This window comes from Acipenser ruthenus, chromosome 9, assembly GCF_902713425.1.
Source record: "Acipenser ruthenus chromosome 9, fAciRut3.2 maternal haplotype, whole genome shotgun sequence".
NCBI classification, from domain to species: Eukaryota; Metazoa; Chordata; class Actinopteri; order Acipenseriformes; family Acipenseridae; genus Acipenser; species Acipenser ruthenus.
In genome coordinates, this window is record NC_081197.1 from 58,893,809 (window position 1) to 58,912,664 (window position 18,856).

General features: G+C 44.1%; 2 protein-coding genes across 3 annotated transcripts in view; one reads left to right on the top strand and one right to left on the bottom strand.

Moving 5' to 3' along the window:
- LOC117405679 (protein SON-like) overlaps positions 1-8,600 on the top strand; it is a 25,503-nt gene extending 16,903 nt beyond the window's left edge. For both annotated transcript variants that reach the window (XM_059030332.1, XM_059030333.1), the window contains exons 9-14: positions 565-675; positions 1,471-1,587; positions 5,773-5,920; positions 6,169-6,234; positions 6,662-6,777; positions 7,553-8,600. In XM_059030332.1, coding sequence (XP_058886315.1) covers positions 565-675; positions 1,471-1,587; positions 5,773-5,920; positions 6,169-6,234; positions 6,662-6,777; positions 7,553-7,708 — 714 coding nt within the window. In that variant the 3' untranslated portion in view covers positions 7,709-8,600. The remainder of the gene's footprint in view (positions 1-564; positions 676-1,470; positions 1,588-5,772; positions 5,921-6,168; positions 6,235-6,661; positions 6,778-7,552) is intronic.
- An 899-nt stretch (positions 8,601-9,499) lies between these two features.
- Positions 9,500-15,980, bottom strand: LOC131737947 (protein downstream neighbor of son homolog). The gene is made up of 10 exons (XM_059030334.1): positions 15,106-15,980; positions 14,721-14,810; positions 13,865-14,068; positions 13,251-13,429; positions 12,844-13,022; positions 12,262-12,370; positions 11,980-12,093; positions 11,619-11,817; positions 11,025-11,237; positions 9,500-10,803 (listed from the first exon to the last, which is right to left on the bottom strand). The coding sequence occupies exons 1-10, from the start codon at positions 15,538-15,540 to the stop codon at positions 10,666-10,668; spliced, it is 1,860 nt and encodes a 619-aa protein (XP_058886317.1). The 5' UTR covers positions 15,541-15,980; the 3' UTR covers positions 9,500-10,665.
- Between the last annotated feature and the right edge of the window lie 2,876 nt (positions 15,981-18,856).

Consider the following 18,856-nt stretch of genomic DNA (forward strand, 5'->3'; position numbering starts at 1 on the left):
TGCCAACACATAAAAGTGCCATGCCTGATTGTGCATTAATAGTATCTATTGAAGCAGGCAGCTTGGTGAGTCTCCTGGCTACCCCTTAGCTGCAGTGTGTGTGTGTGTGTGGCACTGAGCTTGATTTGAATGCCATCTTGACTACTGAGGGGCATCTTCTGTTGTACCGTGGAAACAATTGGTTGTCTTCGTGCTACACAGTTTTGCAAAACACATGAGGTACATATGCATTGCCCCCCCCCCCCAGGTACTTTGCAATAACAATCTACAACTCCTGAAGTATAAGGGATGATCTGCACAGACGTGTGTGGACTGCACTGCACTGAAAGGTAACGGCTCCGAAGAGACATCATGTTTATGGGTGTGATGTGTACCCAAGCCCTTGCCCAGTCATCCTTGACAAGCTGTTCTATAAAGCATCACAGTGTATGTGTGCTTGACCTGATTCTACCCCAAGCAGTGGTGATGCTTGGTGCGTAGAGCCCCGTGCCGGGAGCCCAGCGGGAGGAAGGAAGTGGATCTGTTTCCGTTTCTTTTAGTGATTCGTGGTGCTTTCTCTCCCAGCCTGTGGACATCACGCTGGCAATGAACGAGAGAGCCGTGGCACAGAAGAAGCTGGCAGAAAACCCCTTCGATGTCAACGCCATTTGTATGCTGAGTCGAGCACAGGAGCAGGTAAGCCCTTGACAGCTTTTACCATGTAGTTCTTAAATTGTGGATATTTCTTTTATATTCTATGTTAATTACTTTTTTTGTTAAGATTACAAAAAAAGGAATTAGTTTGCCAAATAGTCATGTCAACTACTGTACATTGGTAACGTAGGATACTCTGAACTCTCCATAAAACAAATACATGCCATTACCGTTTCTCAAAATGATTGAAGAAACTGAAGGCATTGGGGAAAATGTTAAATTATGCTAATAATGTAAGCTTTACTTACTGTGCTGTGTCCTTTCTGAAATGAAGCATCAAAATACACTTATAGATTGTTAATTAAATAAAAAAGTAACGTGCACAGTCCTTGGTCTGTCAGCAGATTCGTCTTTAAACAGGTGAGTCAGTATGATCCAAGTACAAATATATTCTGTCTCTATTCAATGTATTTTGTTAGCAATCCAGTAAGAGTTAATTTAGTTGCAGCTCTGGGTTGCAACAAGGTGAAATTAGGATTGGTAGTTCTGCTTCATTTCCCATTGCAATACATTGGTAATGCCTTTAGTCCAGATAAATTGATTCTTACCTACTATATCCAAGAATAATTCCAACAAAAAGGAAAATCATGCTAAATGAATCTGTGTTGTACTTTATAATGTATGATGTTATGTGCAGACGATGACCTTGATAGCAATTAGAATTACCTATGTATAAACCTGTGTTTACCCACTTGTTGTTTTTAATGGCAAACACAGCTACAGTAATGTGTCGAAGCGGTTGTGATGTGAACGGTCGGTCTGCTGTTGCCTCCCCAGGTGGACGCGTGGGCCCAGTCCAGCAACCTGCCGGGCCGCTTCACAGGTAGCACCGGCGCCCAGGTCCTGTCTGCAGAAGAGCTCTCCTCCAGCGGACCCCAGGCCTGGATACGAAAGGTAATCCTCCACTCCACAGCCAGCCAGGCTTCATAGGACCTTTGATCAGTAACCCCCCACCTGCAACTCGCAGGGCACCTCCAGTGGTTGGCACAGCCCATAGGCATCTGGAACAGATCTTCAGATGCTCAGTAAAGAACAGGGCACACATCTTGAAAACAGCAGGGAAGCACAGCTTGATGACACAGGCAGCACACAGTGCTTGCCATGCAATAACTACATAATCGTCTCACGAATTTAGTGTTGGTGCAGTGAAATAATAATAATCTTTATATTGCCTTGTGTGAAACGCATCCTGTTTAAAACGGGTTGCTTGTGCACACTAACATTACTAAGTTGGAACTGGCAAGATTTATTATAAAACCTGTCTTTGTATAGAAGAGTACTGGTAGTGTGAAATTTGTGTTTTTACTCCTTTTAAATCTGGGTTAATATCTCTTGATTTGAAATGGGATTTTGTGAAATGAATTGGGGTGAGAAAGTAAGAGGGGTGGTGAAGGGGATAAATCCTTCCGTCCAAATAATCTGTTACAATACCTGCATCTCACTGTGTTTTAATTACAAAATCAATTTGTGATCAGCAGCACACATTTAGATTTGAGAATAGAAACCTCTTAGTTTTCCTGTCTCAGTTGAGCACCCCACAGCTGTACCTCAGAAACATTCACTTCAAGTTAGTTTGTTCTGTTTTTACCCAAGCTGGGCCTCTGCTCAGCAGCATGCTGAATGCTACCTGAACCCAGCCCATGTTCAGTGGTGTTAAACCCTGTCTTGAGAGCGTAAGGATCTCCTGATGTCTGTTTCAGATATTTTCATTGATGTAAACACTTCACTAATCTCTGGATGTACTTCAGTTTATTAAAAAAAGTCAATTTAAGTTTGGTTTTCATGAAAGAAGAGCAGAACTCTAGAACTTTGGTCAAATATTGCACTTAGGTTGTTGCCAAGTGCATTGAGATTCTATCACTGGAAGCAATTGCATGCCCCTTGTAAGCCTTCAGCATATTACAGTTCAGTTCCTGTTAGAAGCTGAGCTGCTAACGGCCAAGTTGAAATATTTCCCTTGGTTCTTTACGAATAATTGGAAGCAAACCACACTATTACTTATTTGACTCATCAGTTTAGAACTGATTTGAAGGGCCCAACTGAAACAACTATAATCTTTTTAAAGCTTTAACCACAGAGATTAGACATTCATGTGGGTGACATTCATGTGCCACTTGATGCCATTTTAAAGATGCGTCTGTGGTTTCATGAAGACCAACATTTCTGATCTCCCAGAGATGTTTTACTTTGTGAACTGGCTACACCACTGAAGATAATAAAACAGATGTTGATGTTGAAATTCTATCAAAGCAGGTACAAAACAGGATGGGAACCCCTGGGCCCCTGTGACTGGGGGTTTCTATCAGGCTCTGCATGGTGGCCTCTTTGGTATAAAGAGGTTCCTTGGGAAAGAGAGGGGAGGAGGAAAACTGGAAGTAAGTACCCCCGTAGCACCGCCCACTGCCAGCTGTACTGACTGAGGCTACCGCAGCTGCTGTGAAGATGACGGGGTTCCTAGCAGAGCGCCAAACTGGGCAAGAGGTGGACCCGACCTGAACTGAAAAGGCATCCTGTGTTTCCATGAGCTCTGATCCTCCTAGTATTCCCTCCCCCCAAAACAAAGATCATCCAGGCTTTTTGCTTTATGCTTAAGAGAGTGTTTTATATGCACACCTTGTATTGTGCACTCAGCTTTGCACCGGTAACATGAAGACCTTAAAATCTAACAGACATGCACTATAAACAGCTTCACTACGTGCGGTTTATGGAGTTTTCAATTAAATGTGGGTTGTCCGCGTGTATGACTATAAAGAAGAGACGCCTGGCTACCTGGTAATTTTAGCAGTGGTTTCTAGTAAAGGGGGCGTGTGTCTGTTTGGGGTGGGTTGAGTAGAGGAGAGAGGTGAACGTTCACAGACTGACCTGTGAACTTTCACCCCTCTGTATGGAAACTTGTTGCAGGGTCAATCCTTGTAGCTGCCTTGTTGCCATGGTCACTGTCAGGCCCTTCTAATCACAACAGACCACGGCCGTTGAGGCCTAGGTACGTACGCAAACAATAAATCATTATATATATATATATGTGTGGATGTATATATATAAATTAATAGCTATGCATTTTGAGGATTTGTGGAGTGCCGTTTTACTGTGTTAAGACTTGATTCAAACATGTCTGCTTACAGTATTGCCACTTGATGCCTGGACCCTCTCCTTCCCCCATGAATTCCTCTTTCCAGCCAGGACAATGCTGTAGCTGTCTGTTTTTTCCGGTTGTATCTCATCTGGATTCAGTAACTACAGTAGTCTGTCGCATATCCTACTGCGGTGGGACCAGATTAAGAGCGGATATGTCAGATAAATGAATCCTGTTTTAAATACCATTATACACAGCTGTAACAACTACTATATTTACACAATTATTGTTTTGAGATTCAGCTTTCATTAGGTAGCGCTCCAAAATCCTTTGTTTAGAAAGATACAGGGTATTAATGCTTGTGACAGGGTAGCTGTCTGCCATGTGGGTGGGTGCATTTGCTGCTGACTCAGAGGCAGGAGATCGAGACGGAGGTTGAAGCTGATATACCCCACAGGCAAACAAGATTTATTTACATGTCAACACACTGAACAGCTCACGTGACACTACCAGCAATGGTAGCGCACAAAGTACATACAACACGGTGTATGAAGATTTTGGTGCGATCTACAATCTCTGAACTAATCTTCTCTGTTCAATAGTAAACTAACTCTGGCTACTCACCCAGCTGTAGGCGGTTTCGACTCGCTTACTCACGCTTCGGTATCCAGCCCTAGTTGTGGTTCTTACTTGCTCTCTCTTACACACACAAACACACATAGGCGAATTTCAGCATTTTGTTTAGCCCAGCTGGCTTTGGTTTCGCAGTAGCCACAAGGTGAATAAGTGGAACCTTTTTTATACGTGATGCCTCGCTGTAACAGACCTACCTGCTGATTTAGAGTCCACACCTGGCAATCACACACAACAGGCAGGCTCTGCCAGGAGCGTCAGGTACTTCATTCATTAATTACAACAAATATACACTATTTACAATATACATTTCCCTACATGGACCAGGGCTGAGATCACTCTCCGGGTCATAGATGTGTAGCCACATCTTTATAATGATCTTTATCCCTATATTGCAGCCCTCCTCTTACACTGACTTGTACACGCACACAAAAAATATTATTCCAGCCGATGCCACAGAAACATAAGGAATGATGTCAATGGGAAGTAAAGTGCAGGAATTCTATCTCTAAGCACTGAGCTGTTTGCAGTAATTACGATGCCTGTCTAGACATGTGATCCCAGGGTCAGGAGTGAGAGGAGGGGAGAGAGGTCCTAGCATCAAGGACGAGCTTCCATACTGACAGCCAGAGATTCTTTGAGATTAACAAAGCAGTGTCTTGAAGTAGCAGCTCTGCTTACATTGTAGGCAGCAGAGTGTAAAGCACTGACCTTTGAAGAACAGTGGCTTTGTTCATTTTAAATGAAGAGTTCAAGGTTTAGTTAAGTAAAAAAAAAAAAAAAACCCTAGTTTTGCGGTTTTTACCGATTTGAAATATCAGGGCCGCCTAAGCTTCACTTGCATGTTCTCCCAGTCTGAAGTCATGATTGTAGGTGGAGAATTCTATTGAGCTGTGGATATGGGTGAGGAGCAGTTCTGATTTTAATATTTCAGCTTAGTTATTGCATTGCAGTTCAAGGTGAATGTTAGCTCTTTTTCTAAGGAATCGCAGAGACAGAATTTTGTGTCAAAGTGCTCTTGAATTGCTCTCTTTCCCCAGATTGCCCATTGAAAATTTAGCAATTGAATACACTTAGGTGTTGATTGATAAAGCAAAAAAGCAATCGCCAGGAGCAGGCTTAATATCGAATGTTTGAAACTTTGACATGAATCTCTGAGCCCGTATGAACCCGATTTGTAGAGGTGTGTGTGGAGACTGGCTGCTAACTTTGTGTTTCTTCCCTGTGTGCCTCTCTCTCTCTCTCTCTCTCTCTCTCTCTCTCTCTCTCTCTCTCTCTCTCTCTCTCTCTCTCTCTCTCTCTCTCTCTCTCTCTCTCTCTCTCTCTCTCTCTCTCTCTCTCTCTCTCTCTCTACCCCACGCTCACCCACTCAGGACCAGTTCCTGCGGGCGGCCCCAGTGGCTGGAGGGGTGGGCGAGTTCCTCATGAGGAAGATGGGCTGGCGAGAGGGGGAAGGTCTCGGCAAGTACAGGGAGGGGAACACAGAGCCCATCCTGATAGACTTCAAAACCGACCGCAAAGGTGAGGGCAGCCAAGCTGGAGCCACACGGTCCTGCTGTTTAAAAACAAACCCATTAAGAAAACGTTTTTCAAGTTATCTTGCGCATGATTTTGGCTGAACTCAGAAGAGGTGTTTAGACTCATCTTTCAGCAAGCAGGAAGTGTGTTCCTGGCCACCCTGTTAGACTGCTGCAGGGAGGCTGACCTGACTGTGCCTAACTAGGCTGTGGAGGGCAGCCATGGTAACTAGCCGTTTCCTGTCCATGCAGGTTTGGTTGCTGAGGGGGAGAAGACTCAAAAGTCTGGTAACTTAACCGTCATGCAGGATCTCTTAGGTAGGTGCTGTTTCTATTTGATTTTATTTCCAGTTAACACTGCTGTCTGTACTATTGTTACTGTTCTCAGTGATTTTAAACAGGCCACATCAAGGGCACTGCTAGTAGCAGGCAGTGTAGATTCATGAAGCCAGTCATGTCAATGTAAATAGAGGAACATGTCCAAACAGGATGCTCTCCCTAATAGCCTGTCTTTGCTTTAATGGAAATCCAGTGTGTTAAAATGCTTAACATCTCCATTTGCTTTTCTGTGGGTTACTTTTCTTTCAGAACCCCTTAATAATCGCTTCTCAATTTTACATCAAGTGTTAGAATTTGTTCGGGAAAGTGATGTGAAAAATGAAAAAGCAATCCCGAGATAGTGAGTTGAGATATTAGGGAGAACATCGTGTTTAGTTCCCGGTCTGTCTCCCCTCCTCCACTCCAGGGAAGCACCCGATCTCTGCACTGATGGAGATCTGCAACAAGAGGAAGTGGTCACCCCCCGAGTTCGTTCTGGTTCATGACAACGGCCCTGACCATCGCAAGAACTTCCTGTTCAAGGTGAGCAGCTTTCCATTCCATTCCAATAATAGAAAGTATGTGCAACATCTACAATATAAACCCCAGGTGCTGGGTCCTAGAATGCAAGATTCCATCCACTGCAGTCTTAGTGTGTGTGATTTTAAATGGGTGCATTACAGGGACTGTAGTGAGTTGCTGACTGGGTTACATCCATTTAAACGGGTGCATTACAGGGACTGTAGTGAGTTGCTGACTGGGTTACATCCATTTAAATGGGTGCATTACAGGGACTGTAGTGAGTTGCTGACTGGGTTACATCCATTTAAACGGGTGCATTACAGGGGCTGTAGTGAGTTGCTGACTGGGTTACATCCATTTAAACGGGTGCATTACAGGGACTGTAGTGAGTTGCTGACTGGGTTACATCCATTTAAACGGGTGCATTACAGGGACTGTAGTGAGTTGCTGACTGGGTTACATCCATTTAAACGGGTGCATTACAGGGGCTGTAGTGAGTTGCTGACTGGGTTACATCCATTTAAACGGGTGCATTACAGGGGCTGTAGTGAGTTGCTGACTGGGTTACATCCATTTAAACGGGTGCATTACAGGGACTGTAGTGAGTTGCTGACTGGGTTACATCCATTTAAACGGGTGCATTACAGGGACTGTAGTGAGTTGCTGACTGGGTTACATCCATTTAAACGGGTGCATTACAGGGGCTGTAGTGAGTTGCTGACTGGGTTACATCCATTTAAACGGGTGCATTACAGGGACTGTAGTGAGTTGCTGACTGGGTTTTCTTCTTCCCTAGGTGATGTTGAACGGAAGTGAGTACCAGCCCAGCAAAGCAAGTCCCACCAAGAAGATTGCCAGGGCCATGGCGGCCACTGTGGCTCTGCAGGCCATGGGCGAGTTGTCCAAAGAGGGCATGGGAAACGGGCCAACCTTCACTTCTGCCAGCAGTTAAGAGCCAGCTCCCCACACACACACACGGGGTGCAGCAGGGACACCAACCCCCACACATGCATCGCTCCTGCTCCTAACAAAAAGGGAGAGCCAGGGGATTATGACTTTCAGTTATTCCTTTTTTTCCAAGTTGAAGCATTGTTGTAATTATCATGCTTTGTAATGCTCACATCTGCAAGAAAGAATAAGATTGTTTTTTCGTAGATCCCAGGTGCATACAGTGTTTTAAAATTACAGTTTTTGTTTCAGTTGTCCGCTTGAGAGGAAAAGCCACTTGACCGTGTGTTGTGGCTTCGATCAGGCATCGTCAGTAGAGGTAGGAGAGAAAGAAATGCACAGAAATCAGGGTCAAATGATGATTTCAGACCTTTTTATGCCCTAGATTTGTGTCGTTATACCGCCACCTTGAGTACACACAGTGCAGTCAGATCTGTGCATATTGTGTTGGGAACCTTTGTACTCTGAATTCTCAGCACTTTGCTTTTTCCTCTGCTAAGCTGCAGTGACTTTAACTCTGGCTGCTGCATGACCTAGACTAGCCTGTCTCTGATGTACTGTGCCAGCAACTTATTTCAGCCTGAATATTTTACCTTTGTGTGGCTGTTTCACCATCTTCATGTGTAGAGGATTTTTACTACCTGTGTTTTGAATAATCCTCTAATTTCTAGTTGTTTTGTAAATAAAATATGTTGGTGTTTGTAATGTCCCCTAGTTCACACAGTGGTTTTAAATAAGGAGTGAAAACAAAGGAATTCCCTTTACCAGCAAGTGATGGTTCTGTGTAAGGGCTTGGGATGACTAGGGATCAGTCTGTATATTTTGTTATCTTTGCAAGTGACAAAAAAATTAATAAAATCTTGGTAGGTCTTTGAAGGCTGCCTTTGGAAACTGCACATGTGTGTTATTTTTGGAATCTGTTAACTATAAATAATGTAATGGTTTTCACCCAGAAACAGCTCATTGCAGCTTGCTTTAAGCAGGCAGTATGATTAAAATATGCAGAACTAGAGGTTGATTTGTTCAACCTGTACGCGGATAAGTCACTACACCAGGGAATCATCATGGATTGCACCAAACACCATCTGTGGATTACTAAAAATAGGTGCTAGATGAAACTCTAACAGTTCAGACTTGGATAATCTGTGCAGGTTTTAATTTAATCAAAAACCTATGTCATTTAGTGCTGGTGATTAGATTAAATTGTCTATTTGACCGTGATAATCTAACGTAATTCCAAAGGGTGTCATTTTGAAAGTAAATGGCAGTAAAGGTTATTACAGTAGTGTGTTTTTTTTTTTGTTGTTGTTTTTTCCATATTACTTATGTCCAGAAAATCTTTGTAGGCCAAAAATGTGGTCTTAAATGCAGTTAATGGCTGTTTTCCATATGATGCCATTAGCCCCACTCCAGTTTGCTTTATGGCTGTACTGGACAGTGTACAGCATGTTTCACACATGTTTAATTGCACACATTAGTTATGTTTGTCAGTCTGTTTTGTTAATTTGACTACTTTTTAAAGGAAATGTAGGAGAGCAGCAAATTCCAATCTCTGCTGCAGTGCATGCCACACATCAAATCTGTCTTGACTTTCCACATTCTGTTTATCTGGAATCATTCTGTCGCTATAGACATATTATGTAAATATAGAAACTGGTTTTAGCTTCTAGGGAGCTGGAATTGCATGCATTCAGCACCAGAAATCACAACTTTCCACCATGGAGTGCCTCATACTGCCCTGTTTTATCGCAAGACATAAACCTCAATCGGAAGGAATGAGAAGTACTACAGGAGCTTAATGGAAAAAGGAAGATGCCCTTTTAATTATCAAAAGTAAAATGATGCAGTAGCACTGTACAGTGTACAATGACATTATACATGTACAGTCCTTTCAGTGAGAACGTATATAAATACATAAGCATTGCTGTATGTATAATTCTTTCAAGTGAAAGCTCCATTATGCAGCAAGTTACCAGAACATCAGATCTGTTAATAAACCGATCATTAGCAGCAGTGGGACTAAAATAAAAACACTCCCATTATTTTATAAAGAAGTACTACTGTAACTGAAAGAAAACTGAATTCTAGCTTGCATCCCACAACAAGGGAGTTTAAATAAAATGAAAAACAAGCAGCAGCTCCAGGAGGCTGTTCAATCACACAGATCGACTGAATCATCCATACCAGAGGCACTTCTTCACCAAAGCATTTCAGAAGCACAGAGGAGTGGGAAAGTATTTAGTTTAATTAAAATATACCCAGATGATGAACAGGGCATGTGAAATCAAATACAAATTTCATAAATACGAAAACAAAAGTGAGTTAAAAAATTGGATTGGAGAACAAAGACCTTCCAAGTTCATTTTAAGACTGGCATGTTCTTCAATTCCAATTCACATTAACCACCTGCTCTATTCATATGTGCCCTGGGCTTCCAGGAGGCAGGTTCTAATACCAGCGTGCACAGGATGTAAAAAAAATGGTGGTGTGCTTTGAAGAGCAGGTTTACTGGGCAGGTCTCAGGTAAGACAGCCAACACTAGCAGGCAGCAGTCCAGTCAGTGAGAATGCTACAGTATACGGCAGTATGTAGTTCTGTCTGGGAGAATATCTGCTGGTAGGTCCAATTTCATACTGGCAAGCAGTAAGCCTGCCTGTGGAAACACCTGCAGTCAATACATCTACAATACAGCTTGCAGTTGATCTGCCTGGGAGAACAGCAGCTAAGCAGTAAACCTGTGCTTTAATTAGTCTGTCTGGCAGCTGGATTTACCATTCCATTGGGAATACTGGCTGTAAGCAGCTCTTTCCACCGCTTTGGCGGGCAGTCTGGCATAGCAGTTTGTCACATTATAAAGGCAGTGCTAAGAAGGGAAAGCCAGTTGATTGTGTGTCTGGCAGGAGCTGCTTCTGGGTGAGCACCGTTTGGCAGTGTGTATTCAGCATAGGAGTTGTGTGTGTCTCAGGATTTCCAGCTGTACTTGTACTCGTTCATGTCAAGCTGTCTCAGAGCAGACTTCCCCAGTACGGCCGGCTCCACCAGCTTCTGCAGAGTTTCAGGGTGCAGCCCGCAGCCCCCCAGATCCTGCAGCACAGACTCCTGCAGGGACAAGAGGAGGGAGACACACTCAGTGTAGCACTACAAACTGTTTATTTTGAGTGCAAGGCGATTTCTTACTGCACCACAGGAAGAAACACAATATAAATACAGGTTTTAAATTAAGCTTAGTACATGGTAATTCCCAGAATGTCATGTGTCCCGTTATTAAACATTGCCCGTTCTAAGGCTCTCCCCCATGGATCATGGCTGTTAAGTGTCACCTTCGTGCATTCTCCTTGGGTGCGGGGGTCTGTGTTGAAGACAGCGGTGGGTTCGTGAGTGTACAGCCCCGTGGAGAAGGCTCCTTGCTGGGCTGATTTCAGGAGGAGTGTCAGATTGTGCAGGGAGTGAGGCATGACCGGACCTGTGATTTCCAAGCTGAACTGGTCCCTGTAGCCAGTCTGCACCTGCATCTTCACATTGGAACTGCGCGCCTGCAGGGGAATACGAGGTACCGTCACACACACGGCACCAGACACCCACAACTCAGAGAGACATAGCATTACATTGAAAACATGGAAAATAGCATTTGAGAAAAGTCATAGTCTAAGTAAATGTTCTTGAAAACTTCTGTGTTGAACACTCGGTCAAAAAAAAAAAAAAAAAAAAAAAAAAAACGCATGCTACATTAACATTCAGACAAATATTCAGATTTTCTTCTGTTTAAAAGGAGTTACAGAATGGTGCATTCAATGGGAAAAATACTATTTGCCACAAACAGTCTATTACAATTGCCTGTTAGCCTTACTGAATGGGACTGACAATATATATGTGTATGTACATATGGTTTTGGTGTGTGTGGCGTAGCTGCTTACCTTGAGGGTCTGCATGGTGGCTCCTCTGAAGGCAGCAGGAGCCAGCAGGGTGGGGGGCAGCCCTGCCTGTGCCCCGGCCGCTGCCACCACGCTCTTACAGTTGATGAGGAAGTTGAGCAGAGTGAAGGTGTTGGTCCCTTTCACCAGCACCACCGACTCAGGCTTGTGATCCAGACGAACCTCGCTGTGCTCTTTACAACTGGGGGAGTGGGGGTCAAGGAGGAACAGCTGCACAGGAACCCATTCAAATCCCACAATGCATTGCCACGGCACATACAGAGCCCTAACAATGCTTGCATCCCCTCGTTCTCATGACATCACACAAACACCTTGTGCAGGAGCTTCCTTTTTAAAAGGATACAGTTTGATTGAAATGGTGTCAGGTTTCTTGATCTTATCCTGAACCCCCATCTCCTCCAGCCAAGAGAATCCACCGTCGTCCTCATCATCATCTTCATCACTGTTCACTTGGGCCCTGAAACCAAACCAAACAAAAAAATACAACCTGAATTAGACATGAATGTGGGGATATTAAAATATTGTGGTAGTGTACGGCACAGCTTAACTTGTAGTTGTTAGTACAAAGCAATACGCAGGGCTTTCATGCGACTCCACCAGAACGGTTTCTACTGCATGTACTCACGGATTGCCGTCTCCATCCTCACTCTCCTGCTCTCCGTCTAGGGAGGGCTCGGACCCCCCCGGGTTTCTGCGCTTCCTTTCTTCCAGCAGAGGTAGTGTGAACTCTATACCTGCACGGAAACACACAGGTACAATCTTTTTTTTTTTTTTTGATGGACGCCAATTTGATATTTGGAGCATCACTTCTTTCGACCGGTTTTGGAAATAGCACCTGCTAAGTAATTTAAGACTGACAGATTATGATTAACATAATATTTTATTGGAGTCAAAAGAATCAGAAACTAAAGCCAGTTGTTGGTCCTCAAGGAGTTCCCAATGATTTTGTGGTTGGACTCCTCGCTATGCATAAAGAGCATTAATACTGCAATAAGACAGGTCATACTAAACTGAGACGACACGTTTAAGGACATGCAGTACACTTGCCTGAAGAATCAGCCACTGGTTTGTAAACTTTAGAAGAAAGCAAACGTGTACAAGGTTCAAATAAAAAGCATGCTGCAGCAGATCCGTGACCTGCAGACACAACTAATTAAGAACACCCCAGGTGTCACCCCTGATCCCAACCTGGCCGCCCAGCACTCACCCTCCATCTTCATGGCTTCCCGGAGGCCCCGGGTTGTGGGGGAGATCAGAGCGGTGATGCCCTCGCTTCCTGCCAGCCCTGCTGCTCTGAACAGCACAGTGAACTGGTAGGTGCAGAGGTAGAAATAGGGGCAGAGCCGGGACCGCAGGAGGTTGTATAGGGAGGTGAAGCTCACAGACCTGCAACATAAACAAACCACTTTAAAATGGATAATGAGATCAAATATAAATAGTACATTATGTACCCTAAAATAAAAAAGGAAGTATCGGGTTATCTTAATATAAATAAATGATGCAAAGGAATTATCTAATGAAACACCCTCTCCTAGTCCTCAGCTTCGCCAATGCTCTCTGCATTATGCAATGCTGCAGTCTGGTACTGCTGAGAGACAGCCCTGTGTTTCTTACCACTCGCTCATGAGCAGCTGCTGCAGCGCCTCGTCCTGAGCCCAGGTCGCGCACTTCCCGGCCAGCCTGCGCTCTGCGCCGATGCGAGGGAAGAGCTGCAGCCAGGGCAGGGCGGGGTGCTGCCAGTACACCAAGCTCTGCTGGAAGGCACAGCGAAGCTCCGAGCTGCTCCGAGGCTCCTGCAACAAACGTCCAGTCAGTAACTGAGGACCAGGGCACTCATTAAGCCTTATTGCTGTAAGAGACTTTCCACTAAGGAAAGCACCCCCCAAATATAACAGTAAAGTAATTAAGCTGAGTTATAGCACAAGCTGCAAAACAAAGTAAAACAAATCAAGAATCAAAACGGCTCGTGCACAACGAGGGACTTTGTTTGTAAGGCTACAAAATATTATCCAATGGACGAAGTTCACCAAGAATCGCTTTTCTCCAGTGCGAAGTTACCAGTTTGTACAAAAAAAATAAAATCACTTGTACAAAAGTTGAATTACAGTAAGTGATCCTATATTTGTGTATCTACTTTGACAATGTTTAATGTACATACTGTTCACAGGAGTAAATCATTAATAAGCCTGTGCCACTGTGCGAGCCGGCCCCCTCTCCCCTGGTAGTACCGGTATGCTGTGTGGCAGGGTGCTGACGGCTGCCCTGCAGTGCTGGCTCAGCCCCTGAGCCTCCTCCTGTGCCTTCAGGTGCTCTGCCCAGGTGAAGGGCAGCTGGGAGGTGAACAGCAGGCGTGTCTTCAGACTCCAGTCAGCCGGGAACTCTGTGCAGCCTGAGGGAAGCTCCTGCAGGGCTGGGATTGGGACTCGGGGGCTCTGAAACAACCATCCACTGAGAGTTTGAAACAAGGCTTCAAATGAGTGCCCCATGTGAGTGTGCCATTGACTCTGGGATTGCTGTCGTTTCCCACGGGCGTACTATACATTTACCATCGTTTACCATAGTGTGCCATGTTTATTAATATGCTTTACCATAACTCGCTGGTCTTTGCCATGCTTTCACTGTGCTTCATTGCACTGTGCTATGCTTTTACTATAGTCACTTGTATAAGAGTCAGATGGCGCAAGCCTCTGATCCTAACACAAGTATGATTAACAATATATTAATCTTTTAGTAATAAGACTTGACAATGCCATTGTATAACTGCTATGGCCAGAAAGCTTCAAAGGCTCTAAATTGTATTTATTTTTACTATAATGAAATTTGACTCATGAAGGACTGCACTCATCAGATGATCAGAAATGGAGGTCCTTATCTGTGGAAGTACACAACTTAGACAGCAACATCACCAGGTATAGGTCTTTTAGAGCGTCACAAACACACAGAGCTTCATTATGCGCAACAAGTATGAAATAAAAGCAGGCTGCTACTTCTGCCTGTACCTGGGCATCCCAGGAAACACACGTTACGCCTCGGTGACTTCTGAAACACTTGTGAAGACAATACATGCACATGTAAAAGACTTACAGCTATAAGGGAAGGCGCAGTCTGCGCTTCGGAGAACAAATCCTCTTCGAAAAGGGACTCGTCCTCTGGGAGAGAGCAGGCTTCCTGGACCTGGAAACATAACAGAAGCTATGATCCACTTGGACATTAAGTACCAAACAACGTGGTCACCCATAGAGCTGATAAACACAGTCTCAAATAGGAAAGGGTGCTTATTGAAACTATAATAATGTCACTAAGAGAGTTATATTGTCAGGCAAAAACAAGAGTCCGAGACAATCCTACCGAGTACATGCACTCTTAAACATGACATCAGCAGGTGCTATGTGTAAAATGTAAACATAGAGAGTATGTCAGCGAGCCACATGCCTCGTGTAGTTACACTACCACGTTGCTGACGCCGTACCTTTTTGATGTCTTTACTGAGAGCCTCGGCTCCGAGTAAGCGTGCGGTGAACGGGTCCAGCTCCTCCGGTTTTGTTCGGTTTGGATTCCGGCTGAGAATCCGCAACGTGGCGTTCTCACCCTGTGACTCCACGCTGCCCCTCTCGGGCACTGCCTCGCTGACGCACTCCGGGGTGGTCCTCTTTCTGGGGCTGCTGTACGTGTTCTCGATGTTTGCGAAGGGGTTCCTGCGCTTCACCCCACCGGCCCGGGACTCGGAGCCACGCAGAGGTCCGGGGGAGAAGCGCCGGACCCCAGACAGCCCTCCTCCGGGGCTCGATTCAGAGTTGCTTCGGCCAGAGGCCAAACCCGCTTCACTTCGGGCTCTCTTCCGTCTCAGTCGCATAATCTCCGCCGGCCTCTTGAAGCTGGGCGAGTACCCCGCTAGTTCAGACATTTTAAATTGTGTTCACGTCAGCACCGAACTGACAGAAAGTTCTGGTATCGTATGTATTTGACGTGTTTGACTGACACCTTACTGATAAACACGTGTCTATTGTTTTCGGTACTGCTGAACCCGCGAAACGCATCAAATACCACTGAAAACAAAGCAAACCACAACTGCAGTGCGATCTAGTGCAAGCAAATCGATCACTGAATTTTGAAAGTCTATATAAAAATACTGCAACAGCGACACAATAAATACACAACACGGTGCAACAATTACCAGGTCGCTGAAGTTAGCTATTTTTTTAGCTATGAACGCAGTTCTGTCCTTATCGCTCCCTGACGAGTCCAAAATACGAATTTGGCGCCTGAGAGACTGAGAAAAACAAAACACTGACGCGCTGACGTCAAACCCGCGCCAAATAATAAACGTCAGAGATTGCGTGGGCGTCCACGTTTCGAGCGCGCGCAGCTGGCAGCGGTATGGTATGGTTGCGTTCTGTCACGCAGAGCGTGCTGCGCCGGCTGCTCTTGGCTGCTGTCTTTCTGACGTCACACGCAGATTCTAGAGAAACGCCGCCTCCAAACCTTGCAGCGCAGCACAGTGAAGTGCTTGAAAACACAGCACTGCCCCATAACACTTGCAATGCGTTGTGACTTCAAAGTCATGACTTTAATGACGTGGAATTATTATTTATTGATTTTATTTAGTTTTATTATTTCTTTGATCACCAATTGCCATGACAACACATCCATTTATTTATGTGTTTATTTATTTATGTACTTATTTTAAGGTAATAAATAAACAAAATTGTCTAGATTATTATTATTATTATTATTATTATTATTATTATTATTATTATTATTATTATTATTAATATTATTATTATTATTATTATAAATTGTGTGTGTGTGTGTGTGTGTGGAGATTAGATCAAGGGGTATTTAGAACAGAAAACAGGAGGCACTTTTTTTACACAGAGAATTGTGGGAGTCTCAAACCAACTCCCCTGTAATGTTGTTGAAGCTGACACCCTGGGATCCTTCAAGAAACAGCTTAGAGATTCTAGGAACAATAAGCTACTAACAACCAAGCGAGCAAGATGGGCAGGATGGCCTCCTCTCGTTTGTAACCTTTCTTATGTTCTAATGATAAGCTGTCATTCCCCTCCACTAACAAGGGGGCAGCAGTAGTTTTAGTAGCTCTTTGAATTACGATTGGCAGGTCATTCGTGATCTCTGCATCCTCTCTTTGGTTCACAGCCGCAGCCAGCCCCCCGCAGCAGTATAAAGGAATATCCCCTAGAAAGTGTCCTGAGGGCATCAGATGAGTCGAGGGCACTCGCCATTTACTCCTGCTTTTCACTTCCAGAGCTCGGCAACTCTACGAAATCAAGCCACCCTGTCCCTAACCCAACCCCAACCTAAACCTTAAGCAACCCCAGCCCTAAAACCTAACCTCAAACCCAATACCTAACCCTAAACCTAACCATTAAGAATCATCTGATGCCCTCAGGACACTTTCTAGGGGATATTCCTGTGTGCTGCTCACGCAGCTACTTTTCAAAGCTGCGCTGGGCCGTGCTGGATATGCACATATTTTTGAGGGTGGAGCTTCGTGACGTCACGCATCATCCCTTGCAGAATGGGATTCTGTGCAGAACTGTGCAGATCTGTGCAGAACTGCGGGAATCTGTGTTACAAGAACGCACCCTATATGTTGACAGGGGGTTCTCTGATTTGCATAAATATTCCCAAAATGTGTATAAACTCTCCAATGTATCTGATTCTACTCCAGTGAAATCCGGGTGGTCTGTAGGAGGCTATGATGCAAAGTTTAGAAGACTGGGGAAGTTCAGGGCAGTTGTCCTTGTAGAGTGTGAGTGACAGGCAGGCACAGCCAGTGCACATGGGGCTGAGGACCCTAAATATATTCCCTGTACTGTTCCAGAATCGATTGGAGGGGAGCGTACCAGTGATTTACAACAACAAAAATACTCTGAGTGAGGAAAAATGCTGAACAGAGATTGAAACCAGACGCCAAACGTATAGGATCTGGTTTCTAATCATATGCTGTAGAATATAAACCAGATGCTAATTGGATTGATAAATAATATTTATTAATTGAGAATATGTATGGTGTAGTTTTGGTAGCAAGCCACAAGGTGGAGCAATTGGTCTATAAAATTGAGGCTCATACATGGAAGTTTTCAGAGTTTTTGTTTTGCTTTGCTTCCCTGGTAATGTTATCTTAATTAAATATTTCTGTTTCCCCCAAGCCATTGCACTGAAAGAAGGAAACCAGGACTGCCTTGTTATGAATGTGTATTGTGGGTTAATTGCACGTCTCTATGAAAGCCTCCACTGGTGTGTGTCTGTGTGTCTGTGTGGCTCTATGCTTCAGAGCTCTGTTAAATGCTCTCTGCCTGAGAATAGAGGATTATCAGATGGGATCTCTACAGGGGCTCCTCACCACTAAATACAGTCATTGGGGCTGGATCATGGCAGTGTCACATCCCTTAACATAAGCACTAAAGAACTTAAATACAGATAGATCATCATCATGACATCCTGTTTATATTCCCAATCAACTGGGCGGGTTGTGACCTGCAGTGAAACTGGAATAACAGAGCTATCTGCGTCACCTGGTTACTCACAGAGATCCTAGCAGCAGAGAAAGCACTTTCACTGGGCAACTTTGCCAGCAAACTTGTGCTGCTCCAGTAGAGTTTCTTGTGCAAGCTGTATGGCTGGCTGTTTGTGATAAGAGTTTCTTGTGCAAGCTGGATGGGTGTGATGACTCAGTTTTGGCACACTGAAGTTGGGACTTGGCATGCACCTTTAGCCTGCCCAGAAGGGTAGCGTCAGAGAAGGGCAATGAGATTTTACTAACCTTTGCAATGCAGGCCCATTCTCACAGGCTTAGATACAGTATGTTCCATTGCAAACTCGCTCTTTCTAGGGGTAGGAAATGAACCATGCACAGTTTTCTATTGGCTTCCTTATAGGCTGGCTCAGAGCTTGTGCCCTGAAGGAAAGATATGACGTGATGTTATTTAACATTATTATTATTATTATTATTATTATTATTATTATTATTATTATTATTATTATTTATTTCTTAGCAGGCGCCCTTATCCAGGGCGACATACAGTCGTAAACAAATACATTTCAAGAATCACAGTGCAAGAAATAATACAATTAAGAGCAAGATTATTATTATTTATTTCTTGCAAATACCCACAACTGCAGAATCAGAACAAAATGATCATTAAGAACAGATAAAAAAAAAAACAACAGGTAGAAAAAAGAAACAATCAAAATAT